The 17,331-nt window shown below is 35.5% G+C and overlaps 3 protein-coding genes across 4 annotated transcripts in view; 1 reads left to right on the forward strand and 2 right to left on the reverse strand.

Moving 5' to 3' along the window:
* Window positions 1-4,702, reverse strand: part of LOC105155951 (acetylornithine deacetylase) — a 10,822-nt gene extending 6,120 nt beyond the window's left edge. For both annotated transcript variants that reach the window (XM_011071941.2, XM_011071940.2), the window contains exons 1-9: window positions 4,257-4,702; window positions 3,384-3,628; window positions 3,167-3,275; window positions 2,089-2,227; window positions 1,941-1,998; window positions 1,839-1,856; window positions 1,587-1,709; window positions 1,198-1,351; window positions 1,068-1,101 (exon numbers count right to left, since the gene is read on the reverse strand). In XM_011071941.2, the coding sequence (XP_011070243.1) occupies window positions 1,068-1,101; window positions 1,198-1,351; window positions 1,587-1,709; window positions 1,839-1,856; window positions 1,941-1,998; window positions 2,089-2,227; window positions 3,167-3,275; window positions 3,384-3,628; window positions 4,257-4,586 (1,210 nt within the window). In that variant the 5' untranslated portion in view covers window positions 4,587-4,702. The remainder of the gene's footprint in view (window positions 1-1,067; window positions 1,102-1,197; window positions 1,352-1,586; window positions 1,710-1,838; window positions 1,857-1,940; window positions 1,999-2,088; window positions 2,228-3,166; window positions 3,276-3,383; window positions 3,629-4,256) is intronic.
* On the forward strand, window positions 8,620-12,564 carry LOC105155954 (probable ADP-ribosylation factor GTPase-activating protein AGD9). The gene is made up of 7 exons (XM_011071943.2): window positions 8,620-8,767; window positions 8,903-9,021; window positions 9,097-9,550; window positions 9,836-10,108; window positions 11,407-11,538; window positions 11,734-11,829; window positions 11,947-12,564. Exons 1-7 carry the CDS (start codon window positions 8,699-8,701, stop codon window positions 12,052-12,054), a joined length of 1,251 nt encoding a protein of 416 aa, XP_011070245.1. The 5' UTR covers window positions 8,620-8,698; the 3' UTR covers window positions 12,055-12,564.
* Window positions 14,478-17,064, reverse strand: LOC110011605. The gene is made up of 4 exons (XM_020692085.1): window positions 16,773-17,064; window positions 15,789-15,925; window positions 15,621-15,718; window positions 14,478-14,880 (listed from the first exon to the last, which is right to left on the reverse strand). The coding sequence occupies exons 1-4, from the start codon at window positions 16,993-16,995 to the stop codon at window positions 14,631-14,633; spliced, it is 708 nt and encodes a 235-aa protein (XP_020547744.1). The 5' UTR covers window positions 16,996-17,064; the 3' UTR covers window positions 14,478-14,630.

Genomic DNA, 17,331 nt, shown 5'->3' on the forward strand with positions numbered 1-17,331 from the left:
GCATATCACGTGTTAACACTGAGCTAATTGATGTGGAAAATTATGCTTGTACTTGGTTTCAGATTCCTATCATGAGTGAACGTTGGAACAATTCTTTCCCTCCATTTCTGAGAGCCACACAACATTTCATTTAGATTATTATTGTCTTATGAATCTAGTTGAGCCAGTTACTGATGTCTAGACCAATCTAATAACTATATCTTCTCTAATGGATCCTGATTTTAGAACTAGAAGCAGGCCAATTTCCTCTGCAGTCTTCAGGCAGGGCAGGAGAACCTTCTGACTTTGAAAGCGCAGAGCTAAACCTGCCACTGACTATTTCAAGAAGAAGATGAATCTCCTAGCTTTGCCGGAGTCACGGAGTGTGAAGGTTTCTTCCATCCACATTTCAGCGCTGGGGCCGGAGAATCCATATGAGAGCCTTAAAATCCGTCTTTGGCTTTGATTTGTTGTGCTCGGCTCCCACAAGCCCTATTAATCTCTTGCCGCCTAAAACTCTACCAAGAGAGAACTGCTTTACCTTTGAATTTGATCCTCGTGCCCAGAGGATTGCTATAAGTTCTCCACTCAAGGATCATGCAAAAAGAGAGAACTTTCCTTTTTTTCACTGACTCTATCAATCGGAAAACAAAGAAAGCTGGCTTACCCCAATTATACTATCCTTGGTAAACCACAGGAGCTACTGAAGGGATGTATTTCTCCCTTGGTGTGTCCTAAGTTTTTCAATCATCTTTGCTGTAAGAAATTGCTAATCATAAATCCTTCCTTTGATTACATTTCAGCACTAGTAGAATATTTAGATCATTCTCGAATGCCTTTTTACGAGCAGTCCATTAATTCATATTTCTAGAGTGCTCATCGCCTAGTCAGTACCAGGTGTGACAAGATAGTTATAGCTTTTGGCCAGGTCATCTTAGTGAGGTCATCTTGCAAAAAATGCATGCACGAACATGATTGATTATAATATGCAGTGAAGAATGTTGAAGCCAAATTTGCTACATAGGTAAGCAGCTGTAGAAAATCACAATAGAGCAAACTGAATGCATGGAGTAGGAAGTGCACCATACCGTAGCCAGAAGTTTGCACATCAAAACCCTCTTCCTACAGTATGTCAAAAGTATAATGGGAATATGTGATTATATTGAATTTATAGTAAGCCAAGCATAAACATGTAAACATGTAAGAGAAGATTTGCACCTGCAATTCCCGTATGAGCGGCAAGCTACCGGTAATAGAATAGGGTTTTACATGGCCAACCACCTCTTCTGTAGCTTTACATAACACATGGAAGCCACGTGAATCAAGATTGCAAGCCACTCCAGACATTGCTTCATCAAAACTAATAGTCAATCTGAGGAGTGAAAGAAAAAAGGAGTTACCAACTAATCAAATAGCTTATAAAAGAAGCAAAAGCTTAGCTTTTCTTTTCTATTACTTTCTTTTCTTTTCTTTTTTTCTAAATTCTATTACCTTGTATTTTGAACCATATAGTCCTAGCAAATGGAATCCTGTATGACCTTCCTATACATACAAAATCATGAAAAAAAAGGGTCGCGCCTTTTGAATTGGCGAAAAGAAAAATGCACCTTCCCCTGAGGTCCTCATCTGGTAGGACATACTTTGAAACAGGTCCTCGTATGTCCAACTTTTCTATGTTGGCATTCAAGTCTTCAACATATTCCTGGAGCTTCTTCATTACATCAGTTACACTGGATGATAGTATTTAGAGGCATTCAGTAGAACTCTTTGAAGAAGCTGTTACTTTTAGAAAACAACAGGATAAATATATTGGCACAATCAAGATGACAGTATGAATTACTCAAACTCCTTTAAGGTACCTATAAAATGGAGTCAACCTGCAACAGTAAATATGACACATTAGAAGTCAAGAATCAAGATAACAAGGAAACTTAGACAATAATTCTGAAACAAAACCAAACCTAACATCTCCACAAACTGTACATTCGGCTGGAATTTGATTGATGCCACCTCCTGGATCTGTCAATATTTGTGATAGTTTAGGAAAGAGACACAATACAGCAAACAATCACCAAATACCAATTTGCAGTCTCAAGTTAAGGAACTTACAACTCCACTGGGTTGGTTTCATAGTTGAGGGTGTTGCAAATCCATAAACTTTTTCATTTTGATGGGGTGGAAAGTCTCGGTAAAACCGTGACTGGATCTCTTTAAGAGCTTCCATAGCTAGCTCCAAGGGATTGATAGCCTATAGATATTTCATAATAAATATTAGCTAAATAACGCAAAGATGCATCAACAGAATTATCTATATTGTATTACATGCAGTGTATGACCCAATGAAATCTACGGAGTCCACCAATTTGCTGCTTTATCCAAGCAAAGATAAAACCATTTAACACCATTCTTTTTGCTAAAAAAATGTCCTCTGCTTGATCAAGTCATGACTATGCTTTCAACTAGTAATACCGTAACCATAGACTAAGCTCTCATGCTTTAGTTATGGCATTGCAATGAGCAGCTACATGCCAGACATAAATTGCTTTTGTTATCTATTTCAACCTTGAAATTGACCTATATTACCACAGATAATTTTTTGAAAAATATGCTCTGGCACTTCTTTCACAGCCCAATTTCTGGAACTCTTTGTAATGCATGGAGTGTGCCATATAACACAACACTGACAGCCATCCTTCTCACAATGCTTTCCATCTACGAGACTTAATTTGAAGAAACCCGCTAAGAAAATACAACTACAACTCATTATGTCTCTACCACCCTTTGGCATAAGTACATCACCAGGAAACTTGCATTGGAAAGTATCGCAAGGAAAAGAATTTGAAAGATTAACTATACAGTTAGAAAATCAGCCAAATTTTAATATTTCCATTCCTGTGAGCAAATAAACTAATTCCTAATTCAGAAAAACCAAAAAGGTCTGCTTTTATAGAAACCACTTTAGAGGATAGTGGTGAACTTTCTAGAATATATATTAGATTTTTGAGAATTTAAAATCAAAAGAAGAACAAATTCCAACAAACTGATACTTTGCAACTAAATATATTAAAAGTAACAGAAGGAATGGAATTAATACCAAAAAGTAGAACCACATTCACTAAGAAAAATTGTACCTAGATTCTTTTTCCCATCAATGATGACTTTACACTGTAGAAGTAAAAGGAAGTACCTTGTGGGCTAGACCACTATGAAAAAGCTTTCCAGAAACATGAAGCTTCCATGGTATCATACCACCGGTGCCAATGCAAGGCTGTTTATCTGCTGTATCAATCCAAAACCTGCAGGGAGAGCCAAAGGCCACTGATCATATCAGAAACTGTTCAAAATACTAGTAAATCCACTCAGCTTCCCAGTTAAATTGGTTACTAAAGGTGCAATATACATACAGAGGTCCTTGCTTTAATTTGTCAAGCAATTTGTCCTTCACTAATGCATCAACCCCTACTCCAGGGATAGATGAATTTTCTTCACTGGCAATAAAGACAGCAACAACAGTTGACTTCAGTTGAGGCTTTGTCTCCCCCAGCCTCCTCATTAGTTCAGCTACAAGAGCAACGTGTCCCAAACAATCAGTAGTTCCACGCCCTCTAAGTTTGTCTCCATCGATGCTCAAAGAAAAAGGGTCAAAATCCTGCAGATGCATTTGATAAAGAAAGCTTATAGCAAATCTCATAGGAAATTGCAATCCATTCATAAATTTGTACAGCTGAATACAGAAACTTCCTACTGTTTGTAGCTTAGTCCACTCTTATTATTCACATGGAATCTGCGAGGTTCTTAATAAGCCAAAAGTTAATACATTCCACATAAATTGTTTTAAAAAAATTTACCAGTAATGACATAATACAGCATAGATAGAACGCCAGCAGCATTAACAATTATATACCAACGCCAAGATTACAGTCTTGAGAATGTATCATTGTAGTTGCACCAATTTTCAGTTAACATTTTGGAGTAACAGCAGGCAACTATTCCAGCCCAGAATAACTAAATTCCCAACTTTCTTAGTCTAAGACTGAAATCGACATCACTAAAGGGAAAACTGAAAACGAGTCCAACTGCAACATAAGTTACCAACTGTTCAAAGTAGTACTATAATAAACAAAACAAAGTTACCAACAACACACATACAATCACGTTTTGCACCAAAATCTCAACGCAAATGAAGTTTTCACAGATTGGACAAATATCAATCGAGAACTTAATTCGCCAGTGAGCCAAGATCTGGATTACAAATTGGACGCTAATAAAAAATATACCCATTCAGAAGGGATGGCAGTGACCACATCCATGTGCATGCCAACGAATGACAAAATTTTGCCGGGCTGGGTTCCAGGGTACTCGACAATGAGATTTCCCCTGTTGGGCTTGTAGGCCACATGGTTGATGACAAGCGGTCCACCGCCAGTGGCGGTGCTTAAGGGGCGGAGGACGTCAAGGACGTGCCTGACGATCCGGTCCTCCTCCGGAATGAGGTCTGGCGGGTTGTTCTGCACGTACTTCGATTCACCGATCAGCTTCGACAAAAGGGTCACGAAAGCGTCCTTGTTTAGGTCTCCTAGAGCTTGTTTTACACCTGCGGCAGCCATTTTCGAACGAAAGATACTGCTTTTGCTCAAGTGTTCTGTAGTTGGGTTAAGGCGAATGTCAATTATTCGTTAGACGGAAGGTGCAATGCCCCTTTTCGACTGTATAAAGTATCAACATGTGTGCCTTAAATCTCCTTAATATACTTAACAAAATTACAGTCAATTGGGATAGACTTGATGGAGGAGAAATCAACTTGCAAAAAAGAAACGTTGACATTCATAAAAATGGTAATTTAAATAATTGATTAATATTAAATTGTATTTTTTGTCATTAAGTGATTAAGTACGATATGATTGACTTTAATGAATGAAACTTATAAACCAGTCCGGGTTCAGAAAGATAATCTATGAAACTTAGAAACTTGTCTCGATTTGAATAGATAATGTAGGGGTTACTAGCATAATGATTTCAACGAACAAAGATAAAAAAACTATCCAAATTCAAGAAAGACAATGCAGCACAATCCAAGCCTCGATTAATACGACAATGAATGACCAACCGCAATATAAGCTCTATTGGGAAGAAGCGAAAAAGAGGGAGGAAAAATAAAAGGTTTGTAGTATATTATGGTGTTATGGTACTAAATTTCACCCCAATTAATAAAATTTAAAATTAATCTCATTTTTGTACTATAATTTGACATCGTCTCTGAGAAAAGTCTGAATCATTAAATATATAGACTAGATCTAAGGAACAAAGCGCTGCAATAGCCAAACAAAATGATAAAGTCTTAGAAATAATTACGTTCGTTAAATTATTGATAAGTTTTATAACGCATTATAAAACTAATTAATAGCGATTTATGTTGATTACATATATGATTCGAAGTTGATGTATATACATGGTCATGTAAACTCACAATAGCATGAAATTGTGTACTCACATGGTTGAATAAGTTGCAATTATTAGATATTTATAATATTATGTGATATTTTATTTTTTATTGATCTATATAGTTGTCTTTAATTTCTTGCCATCTGATTAACTACACCAATTAGTTGTAAGTTTTTAACTTATCTATTTTATTTTTATAAAAACAACGGTAGGGCATCAACCTATTGCCTTTGGCCTTCCTACCTGCTCAAGCTTAGTTTTGATGTCTTGCACCAATATTCTATTTGTGACCTCCACTTGCCCGTTAGCATGGGGAGAGGCCACCAAGGTAAATCATTGTTGGATGCCCAATTCGGCACACCGTTCCTGAACTTTCTAGCACTGAAACTGAAGACCATTGTTAGAAATAATTTCACAAGATAAACCATACCTTCAAATTATATTTTTCCAAAGAAATTTGAGCACTTTGTTCATTGTGATCTTGGTAAGGGGCTCAACCTCCACCCACTTTATGAAGTAGTATACCACTATCAGTAGAAATTTGCATCGTCCTTATGCTATTGGGAAACGACCTACTATATGTCCTTTCTCCACTTGGCGAATGGACAAAGTGCTGAGAGTGCTTTGAAGGGTTACGCGAGCACATGGATGAGTGGGGTATGCTTCTAACATTGCTCACATTTCCTTATCCAATCCACCGCTTCTTGCTTGAGAGTAGGCGAAAATTTCAAGCTCATAGGATCATTCCTATAAGGGTAATCCAAACTATATGAGGTCCACAAGATCTTTGATGTACTTCATATAGCACGATAATGCTCTCTCTACAGACAGGCATTGGAGGTAGGAGGTAGGCTGAGAGAAATTGCGCTTATAGATTATTCCTCCTAACAAGGTAAATTGGGTTGCCCTGCTTTTCAGACGGGCTGCCTCATTTTCTTCAACAGGAAAAGTGCTTTCCCTTAGGTAGTGAAGAAAGGATTTCCTCCAATTTGTGCTAATCTGCGAGATATTCATATCAATATCATTATGAGTTTTAGTGAGTATTCTTACAATGATAGTATGGTTATTGTAGTTGGCTATCAAGTTGGCAAGACGAGTAAGGTAGTTTGCATTGGTGTTCTCCGTACGAGGAATTGGATGAAGCTGGAAGCTCTTGCGCCTGCACTTGAGTTTGCTGACTTCCTGGAAGTACTCCTTCATTCTGACATCAATTAATTTATTACCAGTTGGGAATTAGAGTAAGCAGTGAGGTCCCTTGCTCCCACATCAAGAACCATTTTGATACCTGCTATCAGCGCAACAAATTCGGCCTCGTTATTTGAGGCATTGAAGTCAAATCTCAAGAAAAACTCCAGCTCATTCCTTTCTCGGCTAGTTAGCACGACTCCTGCTCCACTGTCAGAATAACTGGATGAGCTATCCACATGTAGTAGCCATGTTCCTCTTCTTCTTCAGTTGGTGTTGCCACAGCCATGAATTCAATTGGTGCTTGAACTTTGATGGTTGTTTGAGGCTGTTAGGAAATGTCATACTCACTGAGTTCTACAGTCCATTTGATCATCCTACTTGAAGTCTCAACTTTCCCTAGCGTTTGTTGCAGATAATGTAGTGCGCACAATAATAGAATGTGATAGAAAATAAGGGCATAATTTTCTTGCAGTTATTACTGGATATTGCTGGATTCTAGCCCAATCCAGCAATATATCCAATATTTCTTTTGCTAGACGTAGGCCCTCATCCAATCCTTCAAGCTCGGTTAGCCCATGATAAACACTTAATAAATTATCAACTCTGGGGAGGTAAGATTAGTTATCTCGCAAAGCTCAATTGTTTCTCTTTTTTGATTTTACCATTTTGTCCATAATTTGAGACATAAAATTACATCTCTATTGTTGTCTGAAATTGAGAAAAATCAAACCGATTTAAAAAAAAAAATAAAGTGAAAGCCGAGAAAGAAGGGAGCAACCGTGAAGAAAAAAGACCAAACCTCTATTCCTCATTTCATCAGAAAAAAATGAATTCTTTTACCTTTTTCTTTTTTCCTCCTCTTCCCTCCATTTTCATTTTCTTTTTACCTCTTTCTTCATCTTTTTCCCGAGCTTCCTCTTTTCCTTTTTCCAATTTTTAATAGATTAATCGCTTCATCAATTATGTAGCTATCTTAATCGCAAAATAACAGCTTTACTGCATCGTTATGGCCTCCCAAAAAAAATATTCTTTTAAAGAACTTCTCCATCAAGAGGGCTCACAGCCACTCGAAAACCTCTAAAGTATCCAACTGATATAAGAAAAAAGAAAAAGAAGAGGAATTAACTCATTTCACCCAACCCTCAAAATTCTTGGCATATAATTTGAAATAAACGAAAGAAAGGAATACTCTTCAATTATAGATAGAAAAAAACGAGAGAGATCCCACCACGACCTATATTTTGTTGGGTTTAAAAAAATAAAGTATTTATTAAAAAAAAATTATTTTAAGATGTTTCGCCCCAAAAAAATAATGTTGATTTGTTGTAAACAAATATTTTTTGTAGAATTTTATGATGTTATTGGATAAGACAATAATTTCTGCAAATAAAAATAGGGTATTGGTTCATTTCCAATAGCTCTACAGTTCTACCACTCTTCGCTTTATGTGATTCTTCAACTAACTTCACATATATCTATACCTACATTTATTTCTTTTGTTAACTAACAATAACTAAAATAATCTATGAGGTAAAGGGCAGTTTTGGTACTTTGTACAGGTTATATGAAACTCGGCAAAATTATATTTTTGGTCATGCAACTTTAATTCTTTGGCATTTTTAGTTCTATAACTTACTCCATTTACACATTTAGTTCTTTTTTTTTTTTGACGAATTTAGTCCTCAACATATTTAGTCCTGTATTGATAATCTTGGTCTTCTTCACACAGTACTCGATCTCATTTTTGGTCCTATAACTGGAGGCCGTTAGAACAAAAGTTGTCAAGACATGACTAAATATGTCAGAAAGTAACTAAATATCATATGTTGAGGAACTAAATGTGTCAATGGGGGAAGTTACAGGACCAAAAACGCTAATAACCTAAAGTTATAGAACCAAAAGTATAATTTTTCGATAAAACTTCGATGATAGAGTACTACAAATTTATTTAGCGGTTTCACATTGAATTTCTCGCTCTCTTTCATTTTCATTTTGTTTCCTCTTTCTCTCTAAAAAGCACACACTTGACATATGCATATTTGTTACACATTTATATACACGGAAAAACATAAGATTTGATGTTGAAGCCATGGCATTAGAAAATTACACAGACAAAAATGCCGTTTTTCGCAAACTCAAAGCCAAGTCTGAAAATAAGGTGATGTTCATTTTTTGTTTGTGTTTAAATTTTGTATGATAGATTTGTTAATTATGTTGAGATTTTTTTGATTCAAAATTATTAGATCTAACTTAGATCAAAGGTGATTTTTTTTTTCTTTTGCTCTAATTTCAGATCTGTTTTGATTGTAACGCAAAGAATCCGACTTGGGCATCGGTGACATATGGGATTTTCTTGTGTATTGATTGCTCGGCAGTTCATCGAAACCTTGGTGTTCATGTTAGCTTTGTTAGGTAATTATCTTACATTTGATCTTTGCCTTGTGAACCATTATTTTGGAGCTTTACAAAGCTGATTATGAACTACAGGTCCACAAATTTGGATGCATGGACACCGGAGCAGTTGAAAATGATGTCATATGGCGGAAACAATCGTGCTCAAGTGTTCTTCAAGCAGCACGGATGGACCGACGGAGGCAAGATTGAGGCCAAATACACCTCAAGAGCTGCCGAGTTGTATAAGCAATTACTCTCAAAAGAAGTTGCAAGAAGCAACGTAGAAGAGACGGCACCACCTACTGCTTCTCAATCATTAGTACGATCCAATACCTTTCCTAACATTAACACCGAGCAAGACCCCAAAGTAGGTTCTTCAAACGACACCCCTAACGAAAGCGTGTCGTTGAAAATCGAAACTCTCGAGCTTCCAACTTCACCAAGAACCTCTAAGAATGTCTCCACGACAGTCGGAAAGAAGTCTCTGTGTACAAAGAAAACTAGCAAGTCGGGAAAGGGACTAGGCGCTCGAAGGCTTGTCACAAAGGTAAAATTAACTTGTATTATACGGGAAAAATACAAGCAACCCCCTGTAATATTGCAAATAAACAAATTACCCCCTATAAAAAAATAACAATTTATCCCCTATGTTTTCTAAATTGAAGCAATTTATCTGGGAGTAAATTGCTATTATTTTTTCATAAGAGGTAATTTGCTCATTTACAATATCATAGGAGGTAAATTACATTAAATCCTGTGCTACATTTTGTGTTGTTTCTTGTTGATGATGGGGCTATGTATTGAATAGTTAAAAGGGTTTCGTGCATTGCAGCATAATGAAAGTCTTTATGACCAAAAGCCTGAAGAAACACCTGTCGAAGTTTCATCAACAAACATTTCAAATAGCAGCACCCCTCTGGCTGCAGGTTCATTATCTATATCTCGATTCGAGTATGCAGATAATGCGCAGCCTACCGACGTGAATTCAAGAGGAGCTTATGCTATTAGCCATGTCTCGCCACCGAAAGCGTCCAACTTTTTTGCTGACTATGGAATGGATGGTGGCTTCCCCAAGAAGAATAGCTCAAACTTATCAAAAGTCCAGGTGAGAGAAGTTCCTCGGTGACTATCCAAATTTTAGACCAAAAGCTTATTGATAATCTTCTCTTAATGTTACCAAAAACATGTTGTTACTTTTGTTAATGGCTTTTGATATAATTAAGGTTGAATTATACTTAGACCCTCTCTGAAAATGAGAAATTACTTGCACTCTCTCTGAAAATTCATCCTTTACACCTGGACACCTTTTCGTTAGGGTTTGAATGAAAAATGCTAATTTTAACAAAAATACATTACACAAATTTTTAATTGTGCCTCTCGTTTAATGTTTTTGTGAAGTGCAGTGAGTTCTCTTCAGTCCATGAAGTGTGCAACAATGCTCTCTTTCCACAATAGCATTCAACATAGCCAGTGACAGTGGACATCTCAATACCTTGGCCAATTTCACCTTCTAATTCCAATCTCCACCCCTTTCACCCATCTTCTTTTGGCTAAAGAAATTAGGGTCCTTCAACAACTTTCGGCATAATTATAGAGGAGAGACGCTTGGGTGCAATTCCCCCCCCCCACCCAAAAAAAAAAAAATATGCTGACTTGGCCTGCTAGTTGAAGTGGCAAGGTGACGCGTTTTATTTTTACAAGTCACCTTGCCACTTCACCTTTGTTCGAAAATTAGTTGCCACATAGGCTAATTTGGCCGGAAAAATAAAAAAAACTCGAATTCTTTGGAGTCACATGCTGGGGGTGGGGGATTTCGGTGAAATTAGGGCAATTTGGACATTAATTGTCATTTTTTACAAAATATTATCCTGAAATGCTATTTTGGAATGGACTTGGATCAAAAGTGTCATCATCTCCAAGTTAGTGGACCAAAATTATATTTTTCGCTAAATATAATATATATATGGACTGATGATTACATTATTATATTTTTTTCCTTATAAGTACAAAATTATTACATGAAAATGTTAAATAAGGGGTAAAATTAAAAATTTATGTAATTATTTTTGCCGACGTCAATATTTTTCGTCCAAACTCTAATGAAAGAGGATCAGGTGTAAATAGTGAATTTTCAGAAAGATGTAAGTGTAATTTTAAAACTTTTTTGGGGAAGGTGTAATTCAACATTTTTCAAGAAGGCCTAAGTGTAATTAGCCATGGGATTCATTTTGCCTTTTATGTTAATTTTATATCTTGTTCACGTGTTGGTTTATTTGCTAAGCATGTTTTTCTATGCTCACATTTTGCCTACTTCCTGTGTTTTCTGTATCTTTTTTACATGAGTGGATGTTATTTATGCATGAAATATTTCAAGTATAATTCATTCACATTCATGATCATCAGGAAATGGAGACTGACGAAGCTAGGAAGAAGTTCTGCAATGCAAAATCTATATCATCAGCCCAATTCTTTGGTGGTGGTGAAAATAATAATGCTAATGATTTGGAAGCATCCGTTTCCCTGCAAAAGTTCTCAGTATGTATCAATATCCTATCATTCATCTTATTTCCTATATTCCCTTCATTTCATTTGTTTTTGGTATTTTCATTTTTATTTTGCCAAGTAATTTTGAGTATTTCTTTTCTAAATTACTCAATATGATGCAACTTAGTCGATACTTAATTGTTCAAAACGTATATAATTTGTGTCGTTTATTCCCACGTGTTGTAGGATTCATTGGCAATCTCTAGTGCCGAACTCTTTGGTCATGACTCGAGTTCTAATGACCTTACTGCAAGTGATATTATTAATCGGTTGTCTTTCCAGGTAACAACCAACAAATAGTTTCCTCTGAAAGTATCGATCATATTAGCTATTCTTTCCGTTCTATGATCTTACGAGTTTTTTTTCTCGTTTTATTTCCCACTTGTGTTTTGGTGTTAGGCACAACAAGATATTTCGTCTCTCAAGAACATCGCTGGTGAAACTGGGAAGAAGATAGGTTCGTTGGCATCAACAATATTAACAGATCTTCAGGATAGAATGCTTTGATAAATGCCACTATATCCTAAGGAAGACAACTATGTTGCGTATTTCGCAACTACTAAATGTAGTTTGTGTAAGAAGAGTTTCTATAAAGCGTTTCAAAATGAAATAAGATATGGAAATCCTAGGTCTAAGTTATGCCTGTTGATGCGGTTTGCGATTCCATTGGTATCCCGTTGCACGAAGTAATATTGTCTGCTCTGGGCTTCGTGTGAGCTTCACGGTTTTATCCTGAAATGGCGCCTCACTAGGGAGAGGTTGTCTTGGGACTTATAAGCCATTCAAACTCCTCATTTACAACCATTGTGGGACGTTTGCCTGCATCATTACTTGTATTGTTTTTCTTGCTTGCTGCTGAAATTATTCATCAGTAGTTAGGCGTTTAGCGATAATTTTAATACAAAGTTTTTCCCGCTTCGTTATAGGTGTAAATTTGTTGTTGATAAAAGCAATAGGCTTTTGTTGTCTTGATATTTCAGATCATTTTATTTGATAACAATGAAGTTTTTATTTTTTTTCATAAATTTTAAGTAGTTACATGGTATACCAACAATAGGGTTTAGGTTTCAAAAGTGCACTGTTGGCTATTACATTAACTGGCTTGTGATGTTTAGAGAATAGCCCATATGTTGTTCTAATGTGTATCCAATTTCATCCTTAAAGTAGTGTTGTTGAAGGACATTTCATCCATAGGTTTATACATTTTTTTATTTATATTTACCTATACATACACTTTTATATTTTTTATTATACACTTTTTAGATATTTTTATGTTTAAATTAATATAATTCTAAATATATAATTTATTTTAATATACTTGAACTTAATAAATAATTTAAATTAATCAAATATATTAATAAAATAATAATATAAATAAAATAATTTAAAATATATTTAAATGTGATCGGGCAAAATGGACATTATACACTTAAAGTAACCCCCCAAAAGGCCAAAAGATGAAGCTCGCTTGCACAATAGATGAGTATCAGACACTCTCCGTTAGTTTCTAACACAGTTGGGGGGGGGTTGTATTTTATAAAACACATGGAGTTTTTTGCCTATAAAATTGTAAAGAGGGATTTCTCGCTATTTCACCAAAATACAGGAGGGTATTATTCAATTTACCCTAGTTTATTTAATTCAATTAAACAAACATAAATTCAAATGCTAATTAATTGATCCAATCAATTAATCAAACCAAAATATATAAATCAATTCAATTAATTTAATTAAAGGTGTTAGGTCCAAAATATAATTATTTTCAATTAATTAATTCTTGGGTCATCTATCAAATGGACTTTTCAATAAATGATCCAATTATTTATGTTCTCATTGAATTAATTTAATCTTAAAAATTTGTTAATTTCTTTCCAAATTAATTTCAAATTAGTTCTATCAGTTTTATAGTGATTTGTGTGTGACTCTTTAATTTCACTCTAAGTTAGACTTAAACTTGTGTCCAATTAAATTAATTAAATTAAATTAAATTACTTTTGATTAACCATTAATCAGAAACGCCCGTCATCATGGATGGCCGTCTAGGAATGGTTTATGACACTAGAGACTAGGTGAATGTTGGTGGTGAACATTTTAGGTTCCAAGTTCCATATAGATATTGTCCTTCGTCGACTGTCTCTCGACCTTGGTCTAGGGCATGAAATTAGGTGTCTATTTTCATCCTTGACTAGCCAACTATACTTCACACTCGAGATGTGTTTGCTCTATCGACTGACCTTCGAAACTTCCCTACTCGATCAATCGCTTTGGTCAAATATTTAAAGAGTCTGAACTATTTTAAAGCACATAGGAGACATTCTGTAAAATACTGATAGGGGATATATTTCCTCTTGAAATCAACCGTCCTCACAATATACTCCGATTGCACTTGATAAGGTTTATAATGACCACATCTAAGACTTGGTCATCTCTCGCTAGGTCCAAAATACAAACTTCATATGCAAGCGACTGGTATGATTTTTCAAGCCAATGACTAATCCCATACTATAGAAATTGAAAATTCCAATCATACCGATCAAGCCTCGAAGCTTTCATATAACAATTCACTCGAGTTAGTTCAGTGAACTGACAACCTTGTCAACTAACCCACTATAATTGCATAGAGAACCTATGTTTATCACCAATAAAACATTGGACTCATTCAATTAATGCAATACTTTGTGCAAGTCTTTATAAGTCTCGATGTCCTCTACTTGGAACGTTTAAGACCAATCCTCATAAATTTGTCTCATAGCTGTTAGCTAATGCACAATCCAACTATATGAGTTATCTAATTGGTTTGTGGACGTATGTTGTGACGTTAAACCGCCATTTAACGTAATCAGTAAGCAATTCATTTTTGCAAAACCAATAATACAATTATATATATAATTAGATTAATGATAGTTGTTTCATTCCATGATTACAGAAAATAAGGGAAACAAGACCATCACTATCTTTATTATTGATCAGACATCTATGTAATAAGAGTAAGGTGGAAATTCAACAATCTGCTTTCTTTCTCTCTAATGCTGCATAGAAACAGACATTATATGTATATGTCAAGTACATAACTCTCTGCTGCTTCAGCAGTTGATATCTCTGTCATATTGTCCCCAAGATTTTGGCATGAGACGTTTCTTCAGCTGTTCCGAAATTGGTAACTTGGGGCGAGGTTCCATGGATGCTGGGGACTCCGCACCTGCTGTCTCATCTACTGCACTACTGCTAGATTTTCGTTTCTTGATCAGATCGACTTCTCCGTTGTCATTCACCACCAGCATGTTGCATGGGATCTTCTCGGCGTAGTACTCTATGTGCTTCCTATCATGGTGCCTGCTAACCCCTAAAAATGTTACAATCATAACTTCTACGCACCCAAAAGCTGCAGTTTACGTCCTATAAAAAACATGTCAAGTACGTATGTTTGCCTTTAATTTGTCCTCCAAGAAATTGGAATAAATTATTTTTAAAGGCAAAATTACATTTTTTGTCATCTAATTTTAGGTCGTTAGCATTTCTGATCATATAATTTACTCAATTTATACAGTTAGCGCTTCTTTTGACGAATTAGTCCTGATCATCTCACGTTTGTGCAAATTTAGTCCTGATAATTTTGGTCCCCTTCACACTGTAATAGATCTCATTTTTTGTCCTGTAACTATGAGTTGTTAAGACAAAAATTGTCAATATAAGACTAAGTTTGCCAAAAAAAGGAACAATTAAATATGAGATGTTCAGGACTAAATTCGTATTAAAAGAAAAAGACCAAATGTGTAATTGGAATACGCCGCAAGACCAAAAGTACTAATAACCTAAAGTTACAAAGAAAAACGTAATTTTAGTTTTTTGTGAATTATTATCAAACTTAAAATCAAAATGGACCTACCCAACAACAATTAATACATTTTTCCCAACTTGTATGCCCAGTCTAACAGTCTTGATACCATGGAACTGTATTAATTATGTATATGAATTAAATAGGGATAGAGTGAGAAGAACACATATATATATATGTATATATATAATCGAACGGCTCACAATCTGAATTTGTTGTATCATGTGTTGTGATGTACCTATCAAATACTACTAGGGTAGCATGAAGGCTGCTGATTTGTTCCACAACAAGCAGTCGCAATGGATGCCCCATTTCAGTTTTGATCTCTGGGACGACCTGAAAAGTTGATATGCTCATGATGCAGAGGTTGAGAGAGAGTTGTGAATATATAATGTACCCTACGTACCCCATATTGTTGGCAAAGCTCAACAAGGCGTTGAACTTTTTGATATTTAGGGTCATTCTTGAACTCATTCTTCTCTAGGAAGGTGGACAGATCCTCCAGATTCATACTCCAAATGTCTGACCAAGTCTTTGCAGATACTGTGCACACAAAAGTTAGTTTGTTCATTTGGTGATATATGTATATATATGTCAGTCCAAACCCTCTTGGTACATGAGTTACGATCCGCGCGTGTTAAATATACAACGAGAAAGTACAATTTTAGTGTTGCAAGTATGAAGGGTGGCAATTTTTTTACTGTAGGTAAAATTATATTTTTGGTCCGGTAATTTTAGGTCATTAGTACTTTTGGTCCTGCAACTTACTTCATTTGCACATTTAGTCCCTTTTTTTGACGGATTTAGTCCTGATAACATATCACATTTGGTCCTTATTTGACAAATTTAGTCATGTACTGACAATTTTGGTCCTAGTGACTCATAGTTACGGGATAAAAAATAAGATCTATTACGGTCTGAACGGGATCAAAATTGTCAACGCATGATTAAATTTGTCAAAAAACGACCAAATGCGATATTTAATTCAGGACTAAATTCGTAAAAAGAAAAAAAAGATTAAATGTGTGAATGGAGTAAGTTACAAGATTAAAAGTGCTAACAACTTAAAAGTTACATGACTACAAATGTAATTTTACCTATACTATCTAAATCTAGTTTGACAATTTTGTCCTCTAATTTTAAAAATTTCACGAATTGAGGACAGGAATAGCTTGAATTAGCTAATATGGCAGGAAAGATGTACGTAATCCCACATGCACTTTTCTTGCCAAATTTAGCTACTTCCATCGATTTTTATCCTCAATATGCAGAATTTTTAAACTAATTACAACCTAAAATTGCAAAAAATGGGTTCGTAGAGGACTAAAATTGTAGTCCTATACTTACAGGACTAGAACTGAAATTTTTCGTAAATATGAAGAAAACTTACAAGGAATGTTGAGCCATGGCATGACGCCGAGTAAAGTAATACTGGAAGAGACTCCGAAAGAGAAATTCTTGAGAACCCATTCGAGTAGTTCAACCGAGAACTCCTTTAGGGCATCCATGACTACGAGTACACGCTTAGGATCATCCATCGACCCGGGGGACTCTTCTAACACAACACCTTCTGCGAGTGTGGTTTTGTTGATTGGGAAGCAACGTGGCATCATTGCAACCTTAACATGAATTGTAACAACTAATGAGTAGTGTGTGCAGGGATGGAAAGAGAGGGGGAAGGGATTTGATTCTTGGATTGAACTACTTATGTAGGATGAATTAAGAGAGGAAATGACAAGCTGATGAAAGGAATGTTCTTGGCATCTCTATGAAGCTAGCAACAGTCATAGAAACCTCCTACATAGTAACATAGGAACATAGAACTATGTCTTGAGAAAAGTTAGGACAATGCCAAGAAAACAGCATGGTTTTCTGAGAACAAAAGATGCTCTATGTGTAATATATATATATATATATATATATATATATATTTAGAGGTTTCATTTTGA

Source organism: Sesamum indicum, linkage group LG2 (genome assembly GCF_000512975.1).
Source record: "Sesamum indicum cultivar Zhongzhi No. 13 linkage group LG2, S_indicum_v1.0, whole genome shotgun sequence".
Taxonomy (NCBI): domain Eukaryota; kingdom Viridiplantae; phylum Streptophyta; class Magnoliopsida; order Lamiales; family Pedaliaceae; genus Sesamum; species Sesamum indicum.